Genomic DNA, 18,133 nt, shown 5'->3' with positions numbered 1-18,133 from the left:
GAAAATTGATAATCAAATTGTTGTGTCAAAAGTGTTGAGAAGTTTAACCACAAAATTTGAGCATGTTGTTACTGCAATTGAGGAATCTAAGGACCTATCTACCTATTCTTTCGATGAATTAATGAGTTCCTTGCTAGCTCATGAAGACAGGCTAAATAGGTCTCGTGAGAAAGTTCAAGAGAAGGCATTCCAGGTTAAGGGGGAGTTTAGCTACAAGGGAAAAGCAGAAAACTCAGCAGGACGTGGACATGGCAGAGGCAATTTCCGTGGTCGAGGCCGTGGTGGTAGCGGCAGAGGTAGAAACCAAGTTGGTGAATTCCGTCAATACAAGAGCAATATTCAATGCCGATACTGCAAGAAATTTAGCCACAAAGAAGTTGACTGTTGGACGAAGCAGAAAGATGAGCAGAAGGAAGCCAATTTCACTCAAAATGTGGAAGAAGAAAGTAAGTTGTTTATGGCTAGTTCCCAAATAACTGAAAGTGCGAATGCTGTGTGGTTCATTGATAGCGGATGCTCAAATCACATGTCAAGTTCGAAGTCTCTATTCAGAGATCTTGATGAGTCCAAAAAAAGTGAGGTGCGACTTGGAGATGACAAACAAGTGGACGTTGAAGGGAAAGGTACAGTTGAGATAAAAACTGTCCAAGGTAATGTGAAGTTTTTATATGATGTGCAATATGTCCCAACTTTGGCTCATAATCTGTTAAGTGTTGGCCAATTGATGACCAGTGGCTACTCAGTTGTTTTTTATGATAATGCATGTGACATTAAGGACAAAGAATCTGGACGCACGATAGCTCGTGTGCCTATGACTCAAAACAAAATGTTTCCTCTTGATATTTCAAATGTTGGTAATTCTGCCTTAGTTGTTAAAGAAAAAAATGAGACTAATTTGTGGCACTTACGTTATGGACATTTGAATGTTAATGGGTTGAAACTTTTGGTTCAAAAAGACATGGTTATTGGCTTGCCAAAAATCAAGGAACTTGACCTGTGTGAAGGCTGTATCTATGGGAAGCAAACTAGGAAATCGTTTCCAGTGGGAAAATCATGGAGGGCTACAACTTGTCTTGAACTTGTGCATGCTGATTTGTGCGGGCCAATGAAAATGGAATCCCTTGGTGGAAGTCGATATTTTTTGATGTTTACTGATGATTACAGCCGCTTTAGTTGGGTTTATTTCTTGAAATTCAAATCTGAAACCTTTGAGACTTTTAAGAAATTTAAGGCATTTGTAGAGAATCAAAGTGGCAACAAGATAAAATCACTCCGTACAGATAGAGGTGGTGAATTCTTGTCTAATGATTTTAATTTGTTCTGTGAAGAGAATGGAATTCGCAGGGAACTAACAACACCATATACACCAGAACAAAATGGTGTGGCCGAGCGAAAGAATAGGACGGTGGTGGAAATGGCTCGAAGTTCACTGAAAGCAAAGGGTCTGCCAGATTATTTTTGGGGAGAAGCTGTTGCAACTGCTATATACCTTTTGAATATCTCACCAACAAAGGCTGTTTGGAACACAACACCTCTTGAAGCTTGGAATGGTAAGAAGCCTCGAGTAAGCCACTTAAGAATCTTTGGTTGTATAGCATATGCTTTGGTTAATTTTCACTCTAAGCTTGATGAAAAATCTACAAAATGCATTTTTGTTGGCTATAGTCTTCAATCCAAAGCATATCGTCTATTTAATCCGATAAGTGGCAAAGTGATCATAAGTAGAAATGGTGTTTAATGAGGATGTAAGTTGGAACTTTAATTCTGGGAACATGATATCCAATATCCAATTGCTACCTACTGATGAAGAACCTGCAGTAGATTCCAGAAATTCACCCAATTCTTCTCCTGTAAGTTCATCTGTTAGCTCACCAATTGCACCATCAACAACTGTTGCACCTGATGAGTCTTCAGTTGAGCCGATTCCACTAAGAAGATCAACAAGGGAAAAGAAACCGAATCCTAAGTACTCTAACACTGTAAATACTTCTTGTCAATTTGCTTTGCTTGTTTCAGATCCTATTTGTTATGAAGAAGCAGTAGAACAATCTGAATGGAAGAATGCTATGATTGAAGAGATGCAAGCAATTGAAAGAAACTCTACATGGGAGTTAGTTGATGCACCTGAAGGAAAGAATGTAATAGGGCTCAAATGGGTGTTTCGAACAAAGTACAATGCTGATGGGAGCATTCAAAAGCACAAAGCTCGACTCGTGGCGAAAGGATATTCACAACAACAAGGCGTAGATTTTGACGAAACTTTTTCTCCTGTTGCTCGATTTGAAACAGTGAGAGTTGTTTTGGCTTTGGCTGCGCAATTGCACTTGCCCGTGTATCAATTTGATGTGAAGTCTGCTTTCTTGAATGGCGATTTAGAAGAGGAGGTTTATGTTTCACAACCTCAAGGCTTTATGATAACTGGCAACGAGAATAAAGTCTACAAGTTAAGAAAAGCTCTTTATGGGCTAAAGCAAGCTCCACGTGCATGGTATAGCAAAATTGACTCATTCTTTCAAGGTAGCGGATTCAGAAGAAGCGACAATGAGCCCACTTTGTACTTGAAGAAACAAGGTACTGATGATTTTTTGTTGGTCTGTCTCTACGTTGATGATATGATTTATATTGGTTCCTCAAAGTCTCTAGTTAATGATTTCAAGTCCAGTATGATGAGAAACTTTGAGATGTCTGACTTGGGCTTACTGAAATATTTCTTGGGGCTTGAAGTGATCCAAGATAAAGATGAAATTTTTATTTCTCAAAAGAAATATGCAGAGGATCTTTTGAAAAAGTTCCAGATGATGAACTGAGAAGTAGCAACTACACCGATGAATATCAATGAAAAGTTGCAGCGTGCAGATGGAACTGAGAAAGCAAATCCTAAACTGTTTAGAAGTTTAGTTGGTGGCTTGAATTATCTAACGCACACTAGACCTGACATTGCCTTTTCTGTTAGTGTTGTGTCCAGATTTTTGCAAAGTCCCACAAAACAACATTTTGGTGCTGCGAAGCGAGTTCTTCGTTATGTTGCTGGAACAACAGACTTTGGTATCTGGTATTCTAAAGCACCAAATTTCAGATTGGTTGGCTTTACTGACAGTGATTATGCAGGCTGCTTGGATGACCGGAAAAGCACTTCCGGAAGTTGTTTCAGCTTTGGTTCTGGAGTTGTGACATGGAGTTCAAAGAAGCAGGAGACAGTAGCTTTGTCGACATCTGAGGCAGAGTATACAGCAACAAGTTTAGCAGCACGACAAGCTTTATGGCTCCGGAAACTACTTGAAGATTTTAGTTACGAGCAAAAGGAGTCTACTGAGATTTTTTCTGATAGCAAATCAGCAATTGCTATGGCTAAGAATCCCTCTTTTCATGGGAGAACTAAGCACATTGATGTGCAATATCACTTTATCAGGACACTGGTAGCGGATGGAAGAATAGTGCTGAAATTCTGCAGCACAAACGAGCAAGCAGCGGATATATTTACGAAGTCTCTTCCTCAGGCTAAGCATGAATATTTCAGGTTGCAATTGGGAGTGTGTGATTTTGAATCAAGGGGAAGTGTTAGTTGACTGATTCAAAAGTTTAATGCTGTTAGTGGCAGTACTTTTAGGAGTCTTTTATGTTTTCAGTTAACTAGCTCTAGGAATCCTAATTAGTTGATAATAGTTAGTTAGCAGGTCATGGGTTAGTGCTAAACTAGTGCCCTATTTTTTCTCTAAATTTGTTTCTTTCCAAGTTCTATTTAAAGACTTGCAGTGTTGTCTTCTGAAGCAATAGAAAAAGATCAAGTTTCTCTCTGTTAACGTTTTACTCGAGTAGTCGCTCATATCTTCTGCCAACACATCTTAGATATGACTTTGAATCAATATCAAGAGGTAGGAGTTCCTATAGACAACTTTAGGTTATAATGACTTGTCAAAAACTAATAGACTAATTAATTAAGTGACACAAACTCTGACAAAAAAGAGAGGTTGGGTGACAATAATCTAAGGAATAGGCTATCCCAATGCTCCTCATTCCTCCTCAATGGGGATGTTTTCCTTTAAAAGGACAAAGGTCCCAATTTATATCAAAGGATAATGAAAAACATCTTTATTCACAATCCTAATTAACTCAGTTTCAACATGCATGGTCCACTTCTTCTATATATAAAAATATATTTTTGTCATCTAACCAACTTTTTATTAAAGTTAAGAGATGAAAATTGGTCCCAAACTTTTGGCTAATTATACAATGCATATGGCTGTCATCAACACTATTCACTTAACAGGGACAACTCAACATATATATATATATATATATATATATACAACACATCTCAAAAAGCCTTGCGTGAGGAAAAAAGAATGCTTCTCGAGACAAAAATAAAGTTATTCCAAATTAAGCATGCATTAATTAAAATGATTTGTCATATTAGTTTAATAAGCTACATTTAATTTGTTGTAGTCTAAAAAATTATTTTTAAGTATATGCATGCATACTAGCTATACCCTATAGAAATCTTTTATTGTTGAGTTCTATATTTTAACATGGGTAGAGGCTTAAATGCCAAACTTTTAACAAGTTAGTTTCGTAAAATCATTACCTGGTGAAAGATAAAGATTTCAATGTTATATTGAGTTGTTGTTTCTCGCCCGATGTATAATATTTATATTGAAGCTTAACTAAAATTATTGAAATCACATATTGCATTTTACTATCTAATAGATGAGGAGTCCATTTAAAATCGTCTGCCCTACACTCACTCCTAAGTATATGCTTCAATAGGAATCACATAGGGTAGATTTTGGTACAACGTCATTCAGAGATTGACAACTTACCCATTTAGTGACTTTTGCCTTGGATGTTCCCAAAATGGAGTAAATTCAATAAAATAGACACTTGTTGGCATTTCAATCTTCCCTTTCCTTTTCAGGCCTATTCGAAAGAGAATCCAGTACTTGTTGATCGTGGATATCTGAACTGGTACACTCTCAACTTGATGCTTCCATAAGGCATACTGTCTAAAATTGGCAATATTTTTTATTCTTCTCCTCAAATCTGATGATCCAATTGAAAAAGGGCTGTCTGCATATCATTGGGCTTGTTGATCCAATATCCATAATTGGAATATAATAGTTTTAGGCTTTTAGCAAAGAACTACCATTCAAATTAAAGAATTCTTGTCTAGCTTATAACAGTGATACATACCTCTGTAGAATAACGCCACTTTCTAATTTATTTTTTTTCTTTGAAAAATAGCTAATGTCATAACGTTTTACCTATAGAGTTTGAAACTAACTTTCAAAGACAGAGCCAAAAGTGGCCATTTGTGAAACTTTGGTTTAAACTAATAATCACTTCTCGTAACTTATTTGGGCTGCATAAGGATCCTGTGAGCCCAAATCCAGACTAAAGGCCCATAAGCCTTCTAGAATAAAAAGCCCAAATCGAAACCCAACTTGGTGAGCCCAAAGTCAAAATAGCAGTTGAGCTGCTCTCAACATCACAAAGGGTAAATATGGAAATTCATACATATGCCCAACCAATAGCATTACATCCAACTTGCTTCTTATAAAAGTGTCTGGGCCCAACGACCACTCGAAAATGTGGAATTAATTAAAAATATATTTTTTAAATAATTTAAATCTAATAAAAATAACGTAAAATTAAAAATAAATTTATAAAATACTACAAAATCAAAATCTCCCGAAAACGTTCTAATAATTGATGCTTTACTTTATCATTGCAACAATATCACTATTTTAAAAGCACATCTCTACATATATATATATAGAAAGACAAAAATATGAGAAAAGTAGTAAGTAAATAATACAAATACAGATTCTTTAGGTGACCCTCTTATTATTTCCTTCAAATTTCATCCCACCGCTTAATTTTTCTTTTTATTTTATTTTATTTTTTAAAAAAAATTGGATTGATTTTTGATTTTATATATAACTCAAGATAATTCTCTTTTATAATTTTTTGAGTTTTGCCGATTTTGCCTCCTCTTCTTTTCTCAGGTACTTACCATAACCTATCTTTATTTATTTATTTTCCCTTTTATTTGTAAAAAAAAGAACAACAAGGGAACTCCAAAATTTATCTGGGTTTTGTTTGTTTGGTAATCTATTGATTGTTGAGATTTGTTGTCTGGTTTTGTTTTTTTTCTACTGTTCCATCTGAATTTTGGGAATTTGTGTTATTGGGGTTGAATTTAATACTAATTTATTCATATTTTTGCTGGGAATTATCTGAGTTATTGCTAGTATCTTGATCTAGGGTTAAGGTTTTGATCTTTGGGGGTTTTATTTATGTATTTAGTTAGATCAATTCTTTCTATTTCTGAGTAAATTTTTTTTATTTTTAGGGTGTTCGATTGTTTTATTTTTAGTTGATTTGATACTTTATTTGGATGAAACTTGTAGTAGAATGTTAAGAAGTCCCATACTAATCTAGGTAATTTTGTAACTGCAAATAGGCAGATTTGTAAGCGGTATTTGTTGGGAGAACTTGAAAGTAACAAGTGCATGATTTTGAGCTTGTGTTGTGGAGGCTTTACTTTACATAACAAATGATGGGTTGTTTGTGTTTCAGGCGCATTCACTTCCTTGTCTAATTAAGCGGTGGATCTAGTGGCATCACATAGTCAGATCTGATTCAAGTTGTCGGTTTTTGCTCCCCCCTGGGTGTTAGAAAGGATGGCGAGGGAAGGCAACGCTGGACGCAAGACTAGTGATAGGAGAAAGGCTGGATCCACATATAGAGCTTCAGATCAGTCAGATGAGGATTACACAGTTGATGACGATGAGGAATTTGATGAGTCAGAAGATGGATATTCTTCCTTTGTTGGAGATGATTCAGAAGAGAGTTTAGGTGAATATGAAGATGAGGAGGAGGAATTTAAGACACGGAAGGTGAAAAGGGTTGCTCGATCAAGAGCACCAAGCAGAAAAGAAAAAGGAACTGTGAAGTCTAGAAAGAGAAAGAGAGTTTCATATAGAGAAGATGATGATGACGATGATGAAGTTGATGAAGATGATGAGGAGTTCACACCAGATTGCTTGGATGAAGAAGAAGAGTTTCCAGTAACGAAAGGGACAAACAATTCTAGCAAACGACGGTTGCGTAAGGGCACTGTCAAAGATGAAGATGATGAGGAGTTCACACCAGATTGCTTGGATGAAGAAGAAGAGTTTCCAGTAACGAAAGGGACAAACAATTCTAGCAAACGAAGGTTGCGTAAGGGCACTGTCAAAGATGAAGATGATGAGGAATTCACACCAGATTGCTTGGATGAAGAAGAAGAAGAGTTTCCAGTAATGAAAGGGACAAACAATTCTAGTAAGCGACGGCTGTGTGAGGGCACTGTCAAAGATGAAGATGATGAGGAATTCACACCAGATTGCTTGGATGAAGAAGAAGAAGAGTCTCCAGTAACGGAAGGGACGGATAATTCTAGCAAGCGTCAGTTACGTAAGGCCACTTTTAAAGATGAAGATGAGGAATTCACACCAGATTGCTTGGATAATGAAGAAGAAGAGTCTCCAGTAATGGAAGGAACAGATAATTCTAACAAGCGACGGTTACGTAGGGGCACTGTCAAAGATGAAGAAGATGAGGAATTAAATCCAGATAGCTTGCACGAAGAGGAGGATTTTCCAGTAATGAAAGGGATGAAGAATTCAAGCAGGCTACAAAGGCGTAAGGCCACTGCCAAAGATGATGACGAGGATGATGAGGAATTCACTCCAATTAGCTTGGATGAAGAGGAGGATATTCCAATAACAAAAAGGATGAAGAATTCGAGCAAGCCACGGCTGTGTAAGGGATATACCAAAGATGATGACGATGATGAGGAATTCACTCCAGATGGCTTGGACGAAGAAGAAGAAGAAGAAGAAGAGTTTCCAGAAATGGAAGGGATAAAGTACTCAGCCAAGCCACGGTCACGTAAGGGCACTGCCAGAGTACAGAAGAGAAATAAAAAACACAAAAAGTTGAAGAAGATCACAAGAAAGAAATCACTTAAGAGACAGCGATTGAGAAGGAAAGCAAGATCTGAAAATGACGAGGAGTTCATAGACGTCGATCCAACCATGAAAGAAAAGAATAAAAAGAATGCAGGTCAGAAGAGAAAAAGAAAGAGACTAACAGTAGATTCTGATTCTGATTTTGTTGCGAGTTCTGGATCATCTGAACGTGAGTTTACCATCTCTGAAGAAGAGAGGGAACAAGTCAGAGAGGCTAACAATATTTGCAGGAGCTTGGTTACAACCTGGAGGGGCTCAGCATCTTTAAAAAAATCACCAATAGAGGAAGCTCCACGTCTACAAAGAAAACATCCAGCAAGAAAGGCTAAAGAAAAGATGGAGGAGTTAAAGATTGAAGTTGGAAAGCAGATTTGTGGCATATGTTTGTCTGAAGAAGGTAAGAGAACAGTTAGAGGGACATTGAATTGCTGCAGTCATTACTTTTGTTTTGCTTGCATCATGGAGTGGTCCAAAGTGGAATCTCGTTGCCCACTGTGCAAGCAAAGGTTTGTGACAATCAGTAAGCCTGCAAGGTCAGACACTGGCTTTGATTTGAGGACTGTGGTTATTCACGTCCCTGAGCGTGATCAGGTACATCCCCCTTTTACTTCTGTGCATTTATTTATAGGTAAACCTGAGTATTCATTTATTACAAAAACACCAAATTTTCTAACTGCAGTCAATGTTTAAATTGTGTATATAGGTTTATCAACCATCTGAAGAGGAGCTTAGGGGTTACCTTGACCCGTACGAAAATGTATTATGTACAGAGTGTCAGCAAGGTGGGGATGATGCTCTTATGCTACTTTGTGATCTCTGTGATTCGCCTGCGCATACTTATTGTGTTGGTCTTGGACATGAAGTACCTGAAGGTAACTGGTACTGTGAAAGCTGTCGACCAACTGCTCTTGCTTCTTTAAACCCACAGAATCTGAATCCTATGCCTGATAATAGAACAAGCGGCAGTTTTTCTGTTGGGTCACCTCCTGTTGCGAATGTAAGAGAAACGTTTGATCTTAATGAAATGTATGTTCCTGATACCCCTTTGACTGAAGAATCAGGTGATTTTCAATTTCCGCGAGATGGTCAAGTTTCTTCTCTAGCTTCTGGGATTGGGGCATTTACAGTTTCTGACCGACGCAGAATACAACGGCAAATACATCAACTCCTTAATAACAGGAGGAGACAACTTGGTAATGTTACTGGGACCTTGGGTGCTGTATCAGGGAATAGTCTCTTTGGCTCTCAAATTGCTCGAAGTAGAGAATTAGCAACTCAACCTGCTATAGCACAAAGGGCAGTACCTCATAATTCATTTTTCCGAGGAAGGCAACTGGAGAGTGATGCTCATTTATCTCAAAATCCAAACCTTGTACTCGAAAGGTCAAGTAATTTGAGTGGGCAACTGAATTTGAATGGAGCCTCTACATCATCACAAAGTTTTTTTGGTGAATTTTTGGAAAGTGAATTGCAAGGAACTGATGCAAGCTTCAATTTTAATCTGGCTCATCAGCAACTCCATCCCTGCAGTAGCAGATCTAATGTTGGGCCTGATGCTAGCACTTCTCCTTGTCAATTTAGAGAGGTGAGCTCTTTAATTAGATAAGGAATTAGTGGAATCGATGGTTAAAGTTATTCAAACTCTGGTTTAAACAATCAAAAATTGAGGGAGTCTAGTTTTTTATGTCCCTTTTAACTGAAAGTTCCAGTGGGGACTTCAAGTACAGTAGTATGATTAAGTTCAACGGTATGGTAATGCGGAGAATATATCTAGCCCTGTTGTTGCTTACACTCCAAGCTCTGTGTATGCAAGTGAAACATAAACATGACTCATGTCTTTTAATATTTAGAAGGTCTTCACTGGGCTAGGAGATCGTATTTAGAGCAGTGTGGTACTTTAAACTTGGAGGCCCACACTTCCTCTGCTATTGCTGATGAATAATGCCGCATTATCTTCTTTTTCTATGATGTTTGATTTTTGTACTATGAACAAAACTTGAATCTCCTTTTCACCTACTGTTAGCTCATCCCACCCTTTTCAACTACTGATGGCTCATCTCATCATTTTAAGTTAGCTACCTGAGTATGTGATTGGTCATAAATGTATAATGCAAGTTCATCTTCTCCTTTGCNCCCCCCCCCCCCCCCCCAAATTACAGGCGTATTAAATTCTGAATATGTTACATGCTTTGGTACAGCCTGCAGTACCTTCAAGGACATTGCCCAGCACTCTTAGAAGACCATTTTAGCTGCATGTGCTCAAGCATGGTGAAGTGAAGCCCCCTGTGCAGTCTACCATAATTTGTAATTAAATTGGGAGACAGGCTGGCAGCCAAATCTCCCCTGTGGAGGATCGCTGTACTCTTGCCTCTTTTTGACTGAAATCACGAGTATAGAAGACATGCTGTTTGTTGAAGCTGTGGGATTTGATGTGCGACTTCTCAGAAATAGCATTAGCCATTCTTTCTGCCCATTGACCATGCCGGACAAATCCATTTGTTAGGATAGATTTTTCAGCTTTACACTTGTATACCACGCTTTAACTGACAAAAGATTCCTTGATTGTTGTCAAAAATATGCAACCACTGTTGTTGCCATTGTTATTTATTAGCCAATTTGTTATCGGAGAATGATACTCAGCTGTTTGGATATGTTGGAAATTTACCATTGACTATGGTAACTGCTGTGTTTTTGTTGCAAGTTGAAACTGGTTCTTGTTGGCTCAAATCTCCCAACTTATTGTTCACTTATAGATGGCCGTGCAGGTTACTGTTTTTCTTGATCAGGATTATGAGAGTTGGATAAATGCCACAGGTGGTTATTGTTGATTCTTGGCCTTGAATTTCCTTTGTTTCTTCCATCTCTTTTAATGGAGGGCCCGTTAAAGTTATACACTACTTCTAAGTGTTTTTTCTGTCTTTTATTTTCCTATGTTGCAAAATATCCTGCATCTTATTGTCACGTTAATTTCCCACGCCAAAAATGTTAAACCGCATGTTCTTAATGGCATTATTTGATTGGCAAGGAGATGAAGAGAAAAAGTTAAAACCAACTTGAACATTTATTATATTCTTTATGGTAGCATGAGCTGCAATAAAAGAAGATACATGAAGAGTCTGCTGCCTATCAACTAAATTCTACAAACAACAAGAGATAGATTACATGGATTACTACATCTTATTCCACGGTTGGATTACAATTGTGCCAGCAGCATACGCACTGCGCTGGATCACTAACCACACGGCTTTATCAGTAAATTGGTGAACCCTGGGCAGCATTCATGTCAACCTTTATAAATTATCATCCAGAATGGTAGACAATAGCAATCCTTGAACAAACGAACTCCTTTTTGCCTTCTCCTCTTGATCCTTGATTGACAATGGAGCCTGTTGAACTTTCCTGCAAAATAAGTTCAAATACACCCATAAGACTATGCGAGTTACCAGTACACAACAACAAATACCCAGTGCTAGGTATATAAGATCCAAAAGTAACGGAACAACAACGATGATACTATCATGATACAGACAACTTAGATTCCTATTCCCTTCATCAGATTATAAAGCCCCCAAAAAAAAATAACTATTTCTCTTCTGCTTTTTTCGAAAGTTTTCTATGGAATGAACTGATAACAAAGATATCCCAAGGTAAACTATACTAGAACAACCCAATAATAACACCTCTAATTCATTTAGGAAAATAAAAAAAAAACCCTCTAATTCCCGTCTATTTGACCATAGAAAACAGTGATTTCCATTTCATGGCACAAGTTGATAGAAGCCACCAACAAGAGCGGGTCTAGCAGAATTCTAGTTGACCATTAATCCCTTAAGCATGAATTGAAGGCGAAAATTATGTATGCAAAAATTTCAAACTTCTGCCTGCTTCAGTATATGCAGCTCAAAAGCAGTAAACCAGATATTTTAGCACACCCAAATTATACCAAACTACATCGGGTTCGCTTCTTCAAGGGTGCATACCCAATACCGAACCAAAATTAGTTCAGTTTGTTTTTTCTAATTCTGTCCATTTCGGTTCTTCAGTCAAGGCGATCATGAAAACAATGTGGAAACGGAAATGCAGAACTATGTCCTCGTCCAATGATGATGATGATCGATGACGTAGAAAACATAAAAAAAGCTGCTTATAGAATCCCCTTTTCATTTGCTCTTAGTATGTCGTTGCATACTACTGCTTCTACTCACCACTCTTCCTTCATCTTCTCTTGCATTAATTAAAGGGGAAAAGGACAAATGTACCCCCGAACTATCGTAAATGGTATCTAAATACCCTTCATTATACTTTTTAGGACGCTGATGTCCCTTACCGTCCAAATTTTGGGGCGTATATACCCTTTCTACTAAGGGCGGGACACTTGTCTCAATCTAAAACATATATCCGATTTTTATTACAATTTTTACCCATTATTAAAAGATCCACCCAAATAACATAATACCCATACCCAAATTATAACCCAAAACACTTATTAGTATCTGCACTTTGTCCTCTGTTTTTTCCTCTTCCTCTACGATCTGTCATTCAAATTTTTCGTGTATCCTCGTTCATCAATGATCAACCCATTTTGATCCTCAATTCAATTATAAACAGACCCAATGGATTTTTGTTAGCAATTGCAAACTCCATGATAGGTCCAGTGATTTGTGAAACAAGCACTTGATCCCCAATCCCATGGGATTGGTCCTAATTTACCGTGGCAAGGTAATAGTGTCATTTAGAGATGGTTGTTTCCATTTAATAGCCCTGATAGAAATGGTAATCTTGATGTGGCTTTCCTATTTGTGTACAACAACAACAACATACCCAGTGAAATCCCACTAGGTGGGGTCTGGGGAGGGTAGAGTGTACGCAGACCTTACCACTACCTCGTGGAGGTAGAGAGGCTGTTTCCTATTTGTGTCTGCCATCAAAATGCATCAGTTCACATTTAATTAATTAATTACCATGTGGAGGGCTGAGTTCGTTTGGAATTTGCAGGAACATTTTCCGTGAACAACGGCTTGAAAATCGAAGAACTTGGCCAGAAATCAGTCAAACTTGACCAAAATTCGGAGGATGAGAAACGGAGAAGATGGAGAAGTGTTTTGGGTTATAATTTGGGGTGGGTTTTTAATTAATATGGGTGGATCTTTTAAATATGGGTAAAAATTTAATAAAAATAGGGTAAATGTTTTAGATTGTGACACGTGTCCCGCCGTTAGTAGAAAGGGTATATACGCCCCAAAATTTGGACGGTAAGGACATCAGCGTCCTAAAAGTATAACGAAGGGTATTTAGATGACCTTGAAAATGGGCCATTTTGGCCGTGAGGGCCAACTGGATCCATAGGTAAGGTCTTAACGGACGTCCAGGTAAAATTTTGGCAAAAATGATGTCGAAATACCATTTACGATAGTTTGGGGGTATATTTGTCCTTTTCCCCTTAATTAAATGAAAATGAGAGGAGCATATAGATAGAGAGAGAGAGAGAGACAGATTACTAAGAACTGTCAAAACCCTTCAAGGAAGTCACACTTCTTCTCTCAAGAATTGAGAGCCAGTTCAAAGCTCACACTCTTGCTTCATCTCATGACTCTGGTGATATATATCACTCTTTTAAAAGAAATTGGTTTCGGGACCCTAAAACCGAATACCAAAGAACTGAAATCGGTCCCTTTTTTCGGGTTTTTATTCCCATCCTTAACTTAAATTACCAGCACAACTAAAACAAATTAATGTTAGATCACTTGTGTTTATTGTTCTCAAAAAATATGAAACTAACCACAATACATGTACGGGTGTACCTAGTCAAAAGGTTGATGACATACAGCTTGGAACAAAAAACTAGGTACCTATGGTGCTTCAGCCCACAACTAGAGGGTGGCAAAAGATTATTTGCTCAAAGCACCCTTAGCACTTCACCCAGAAGTTAGAGGTGTTCACCCAGTCTTTCCACAAGTACCATAGGTGACTTCTATTCTAAAGCTAACACCAAGGCTGGGGTGTCACAGTCAAAACTCAAACCTCCAGGCACCAACCACTGCCTTCGAAACTCTGGGATAATGGGCCTGCCCCTCTACCTTCACTTAAATACCAGACTTAGTTCACTTGCTGCAGGGCTCAAAGATGTTGCCTAAGTCACAACTCACAAGTCTCTCCACCTTCGCTGATTGAGCTAAGCCCTGAGGCTTGGGCAGACATGTTCTTTTAGGTAAACATTTAGTACAAAGTCCTTTTCTGAAAGATCTCTACGATTTTCACTTAATTATACAAGTTGGTAGCATCTCTATACAAGTGTTTACAAGAAGCTACTGTACCAGAGCACAGAAAGGATAAAATACATACCTTTCAGAGGCAGTTACTACTGAGCTTTTCTTGGCTGGGATTGTTTCAGCAAGAGAATACGTTTGAGCACTCTTGAAATCATCACCCATTGGCAAAATGAATGATGACAACAAGGGGTCTGGTGCAGTACTAGTTGAGGGAGCTACACAAGAAGACCCTCCAAATAGAGACTGCAAATTTCCTTCACGCAGTTCCTTCCTTAATAAGGAAAGTGTTGAATGAGAACCAGGTCTGCGAGATTTCCTCTTGCGCTGCATGTAAGCTGAAGTCAAGGAACTCAAAATAGCTAATGGAGTCCCTCATTGTCACACTCCACCACAAATATAGAATTTGTCAAAATAAGGGAAGAAGATGGGAGGAGCAAATAGAGATTATGGCCTCCGCACATCTGGAAGGGACATCATTACCAACATGATTCAACCTTCCCTAAACCCCAAAATTTTACCTCTGATCTCTACAACTCTACTCCAAATTTCAATATTAGCCAACTGATAAACTAACAAATGAACATGATAATATTTAAATCATTATCTAACTTTTCTGTATGATACCCTGATGAACAAGGAACCACAAGGCATTATAAGAAAATAAACAGCTTAACCAGAATGCATGGGAAACTTTACTTCCTCTTTTTCTCATGATATTAGGATTTTGAAAAGTAACAGAACTCCTTACACGCTATGTTGATCAGCCTTTATCATGTTTTGGATCACAAAGACAACCCCTAGGTTAAATGTTACCTTTCTCAAAAAAACAAAAAAAAAAGACAATCCCTAGGTTAACTCCCTGCCTCCAGAAAAGAAAAGGAAGTAAAACTAGTCTTGTCACTGATCGCAACTATGAAGCTACGCAACCTAAGCAAGAGTATCAGCTTTCAAAAGACCTGCATCTGGAATGCTTTCATTCAATGTGTACAAGAAAATGATCCTTGGGTTCCAGGACCATGATAAATGACAAATACTGAAGCATCCCCAGAAAGTTCCAACAGACTGACATGGAATGAAAACGTAAAGTTGTATGTCATTGAGACGAGTCACAGCTGTATGTGAAGGTGCACTTTGATAGTGAAGTTTAGATGGCATGCCTTTAAAGTAGAGGGATTTAGCAGCTTGCTTTCAAATGGCCAAAGGTTTAAAATAACTTAAAATGCCCCGAAAAAATTACGTCAAATTTCAAATACTTGATATCTTAGCCAAAAGGCCGAGAAAGGTATCAGAATTTGAGGGCAGATTTTCAAACTCTTCCAGGAGAAAAAAACAGTGAGCACCAAACCATAGAGAACCTCATCTTAAAGGCCCTAAAAGAAACTGACATACAGAAATCTACAAAAAAAGAATACCAATTAAGAGCTTGCATCGAGTGGCCAAAGCCCCCAGAAAGTTACTTAAACAGTCAACCATCTTGATTCAGGAGCTTAATTGAACACACTCTAGAAAGGAATTTTTTTTTGATAATGGAAGAGTTTGACATTATCCACTGGTGGAGGACCTCTCACTCCAATTTATGATAGCAAAGAAATGCTTTAAACATCTGGAGTAACTTTCAAAGCTTGGAATTATTATAGTTATACCCAACTTATCGAAAAATCCATTTCCTACGTTCGTGTTAAGTGAAATTTTTGCACAAGACATTGCTGTATACAAATAAAAGAAGTACCAAAAGGGTACTACACAATAATGAACCCAAAAAATGATATTAAGATACTGAATAAAGGATATTTTGAAGATATTCCCATGTTGTAAGGTTATGTGTGCAACCATGTCAACGCCCACCCTCATAGCGCAAACCGGACACACCTACACAAAGAAGGCGATTGTGAGGAATTAGTTCTAAAAATAGCTTCCATATGCATCAGGTGTTCTTGACAGAGCACTCACATCAGCAAATGAGAACAACATTCAAGACCGGAGAAAACTATCATACAACAAGTTCAGAGGGATTCTACCCCACCCGAGCACCAACACTCCTCCAGAAAGATTGAGAGACAGACACACACACCAGCACAAGGAACAGTTAACATCTAAGCAACCCAAATAACATCTCTGACTAGACAACCAAATATATTACTAGTATAAAGCATCTCAACCAATAGATAGATAGAGAGAGAGAGAGAGCAAGAGAACAAGATGAAATCTTAACCAAGAGCAATGAGTAGAACATCTTTAGCATGATTTCACGGACATTTGGAAATACTAGAACAGTTGCCAGAGGCATATACATGTCTCTGTACCACTCAAGAATGCCGGACAGTACATACAAAAAATGTAATACCATCAAAGGCAACTGTATTAAATCATGCCGTCATAGCTTGAAATTTCAGCTAGTAAACCAAAACAACTAACACGACACTCTATCTTCCAACAGATGAAAAGAAGTTAAACTTCTACACATTCATGATAATTTAAGTGTAAAACAACAAAATATTCAATTTTTCTACACTAGGGAGACAGCTAAGGATGATCAACCATACAACAACTGAAGAGAAAAGAGAGCGATACCCCATTCTTGGCCTCAACAGGATGCTCATCATCAATATGGCAACATAAACCTACAATATCAAAATACTCGGAACAAAAGCAGCAAGGGAACTCCTCTCTTATATCATCATCAACGTCTAGTTCTTCAAAACCCATCAACATTTCCGCCTCAAGATTCTCCCATTTCATTCCTACACAAAAATTAACCGCATAAATAACATAAAAATCCAATCTTTAATTGAAAAAAACCCCGAAACTTCTAACACATAAAGGGAAAAACTTACCAGATCGAGACTGAAAAGCAGATTGATAGCGCCTGGAAGCAGAAGATAGACGAGCACTCCATGAATCAGCATCCATATTTGCTTCACTTTACTTTTGAATCCTCACAGATTAAGATCTACTTCTGATTTGAAACAGTGAAATTCAAGTACCAATTCGACTCAATCGTTCGTTCACAAACCCTAAGAATGATGAGTTGATAAAATTATGAATTGTAAGGAGTGTCGGTGTAGAGAGAGATTTGTCGAACGAAGAGAAAAGAGTGCGATTTTGGTGTGAGAAAACGACGACGAATCAATGAAGATGATGTATGAGAAGAAGAAGAAGCAGATGATGAAGAGGAGGTAGCGAGGCCTTTAGGCTTAAAGCAGGTGAAAATGTGAAATTCCACCAAAAACAAGACGAGACTTGTCTTCCACACCTTTTTTTATGTCTTTTTTGTTTTATTTTAATTACTAGTAATAATTTTGGAAACATTATTCCTTATTTATTTATTGGTCAAACACATATCCAAACTCGTAAACTTGTCCCTAAATTTTATTTTGTCATTTCAATTCAATTTTGTTCCATTTTAACCCTTCTACTCTAAATTTTATATTTCATTTTGGCACTTCTAAGTGATATGGCAGAGTGTGTGCATCACACTTTATTTAAAGGAGTGAAAGACCAAAAAAAATATTTTTAAAAAAATAATAAAATATTATCCTTAAACTCTATTTTTTTATGTACCATTTAACACAAAATACTAATTTTATGATTTCTTTATTTCTATATATGTTATTCAACTGCAATTTTGCATTTTTAAAATCAGCATTCATCCGTTAGTTATTCTAAAAAATTAAAATTGACGGATGATCATTGATTTTTTTTTTAAAAAAATAACAATTTCTTTTTAAGAGTTTCCCTATATTTTGGCATGAAAAATAACCAACGAAAGTGCGTCGATTTTCTTTCTTAAGAAAATCAATGACAACCCAACTAAGTCTATCGAGTTTCAACATTTTTTGTAGTGCTATTAAT

The 18,133-nt window shown here is 37.5% G+C and overlaps 2 protein-coding genes across 4 annotated transcripts; one reads left to right on the top strand and one right to left on the bottom strand.

Moving 5' to 3' along the window:
- Window positions 1-5,849: 5,849 nt before the first annotated feature.
- On the top strand, window positions 5,850-10,703 carry LOC125851025 (uncharacterized). 3 transcript variants are annotated; one of them, XM_049530833.1, is made up of 5 exons: window positions 5,851-6,002; window positions 6,577-7,102; window positions 7,217-8,603; window positions 8,716-9,597; window positions 10,211-10,703. In XM_049530833.1, the coding sequence occupies exons 2-5, from the start codon at window positions 6,681-6,683 to the stop codon at window positions 10,259-10,261; spliced, it is 2,742 nt and encodes a 913-aa protein (XP_049386790.1). In that variant the 5' UTR covers window positions 5,851-6,002; window positions 6,577-6,680; the 3' UTR covers window positions 10,262-10,703. The 3 variants fall into 3 exon arrangements, with proteins under 3 accessions (XP_049386778.1, XP_049386790.1, XP_049386783.1); XM_049530821.1 differs by having other exon boundaries at window positions 5,850-6,002; window positions 6,577-8,603; XM_049530826.1 differs by lacking the exon at window positions 5,851-6,002 and having other exon boundaries at window positions 6,487-8,603.
- Window positions 10,704-11,054: 351 nt separating this feature from the next.
- LOC125851336 (protein DEHYDRATION-INDUCED 19 homolog 3-like) lies at window positions 11,055-17,525 on the bottom strand. The gene is made up of 5 exons (XM_049531121.1): window positions 17,116-17,525; window positions 16,853-17,022; window positions 16,073-16,150; window positions 14,355-14,611; window positions 11,055-11,411 (listed from the first exon to the last, which is right to left on the bottom strand). The coding sequence occupies exons 1-5, from the start codon at window positions 17,189-17,191 to the stop codon at window positions 11,303-11,305; spliced, it is 690 nt and encodes a 229-aa protein (XP_049387078.1). The 5' UTR covers window positions 17,192-17,525; the 3' UTR covers window positions 11,055-11,302.
- Between the last annotated feature and the right edge of the window lie 608 nt (window positions 17,526-18,133).

The sequence above is a fragment of the Solanum stenotomum genome, chromosome 1 (genome assembly GCF_019186545.1).
Source record: "Solanum stenotomum isolate F172 chromosome 1, ASM1918654v1, whole genome shotgun sequence".
In the NCBI taxonomy this organism is placed as follows: Eukaryota; Viridiplantae; Streptophyta; class Magnoliopsida; order Solanales; family Solanaceae; genus Solanum; species Solanum stenotomum.
Note: the sequence above shows the minus strand (reverse complement) of the source record. Positions and strands in the feature narration are given on the sequence as shown.

Coding starts and splice junctions, on each gene's coding strand:
- LOC125851025 (XM_049530821.1), top strand. CDS start 6,681: ATGGCGAGGGAAGGCAACGCTGGACGCAAGACTAGTGATAGGAGAAAG. Junction 8,604..8,715: donor ACGTCCCTGAGCGTGATCAG/GTACATCCCCCT, acceptor TTGTGTATATAG/GTTTATCAACCATCTGAAGA. Junction 9,598..10,210: donor CTCCTTGTCAATTTAGAGAG/GTGAGCTCTTTA, acceptor GCTTTGGTACAG/CCTGCAGTACCTTCAAGGAC.
- LOC125851336 (XM_049531121.1), bottom strand. CDS start 17,191: ATGGATGCTGATTCATGGAGTGCTCGTCTATCTTCTGCTTCCAGGCGC. Junction 14,612..16,072: donor AACATGGGAATATCTTCAAA/ATATCCTTTATT, acceptor ACTTCAGCTTAC/ATGCAGCGCAAGAGGAAATC. Junction 11,412..14,354: donor GTAGTAACTGCCTCTGAAAG/GTATGTATTTTA, acceptor CTTATTTTGCAG/GAAAGTTCAACAGGCTCCAT.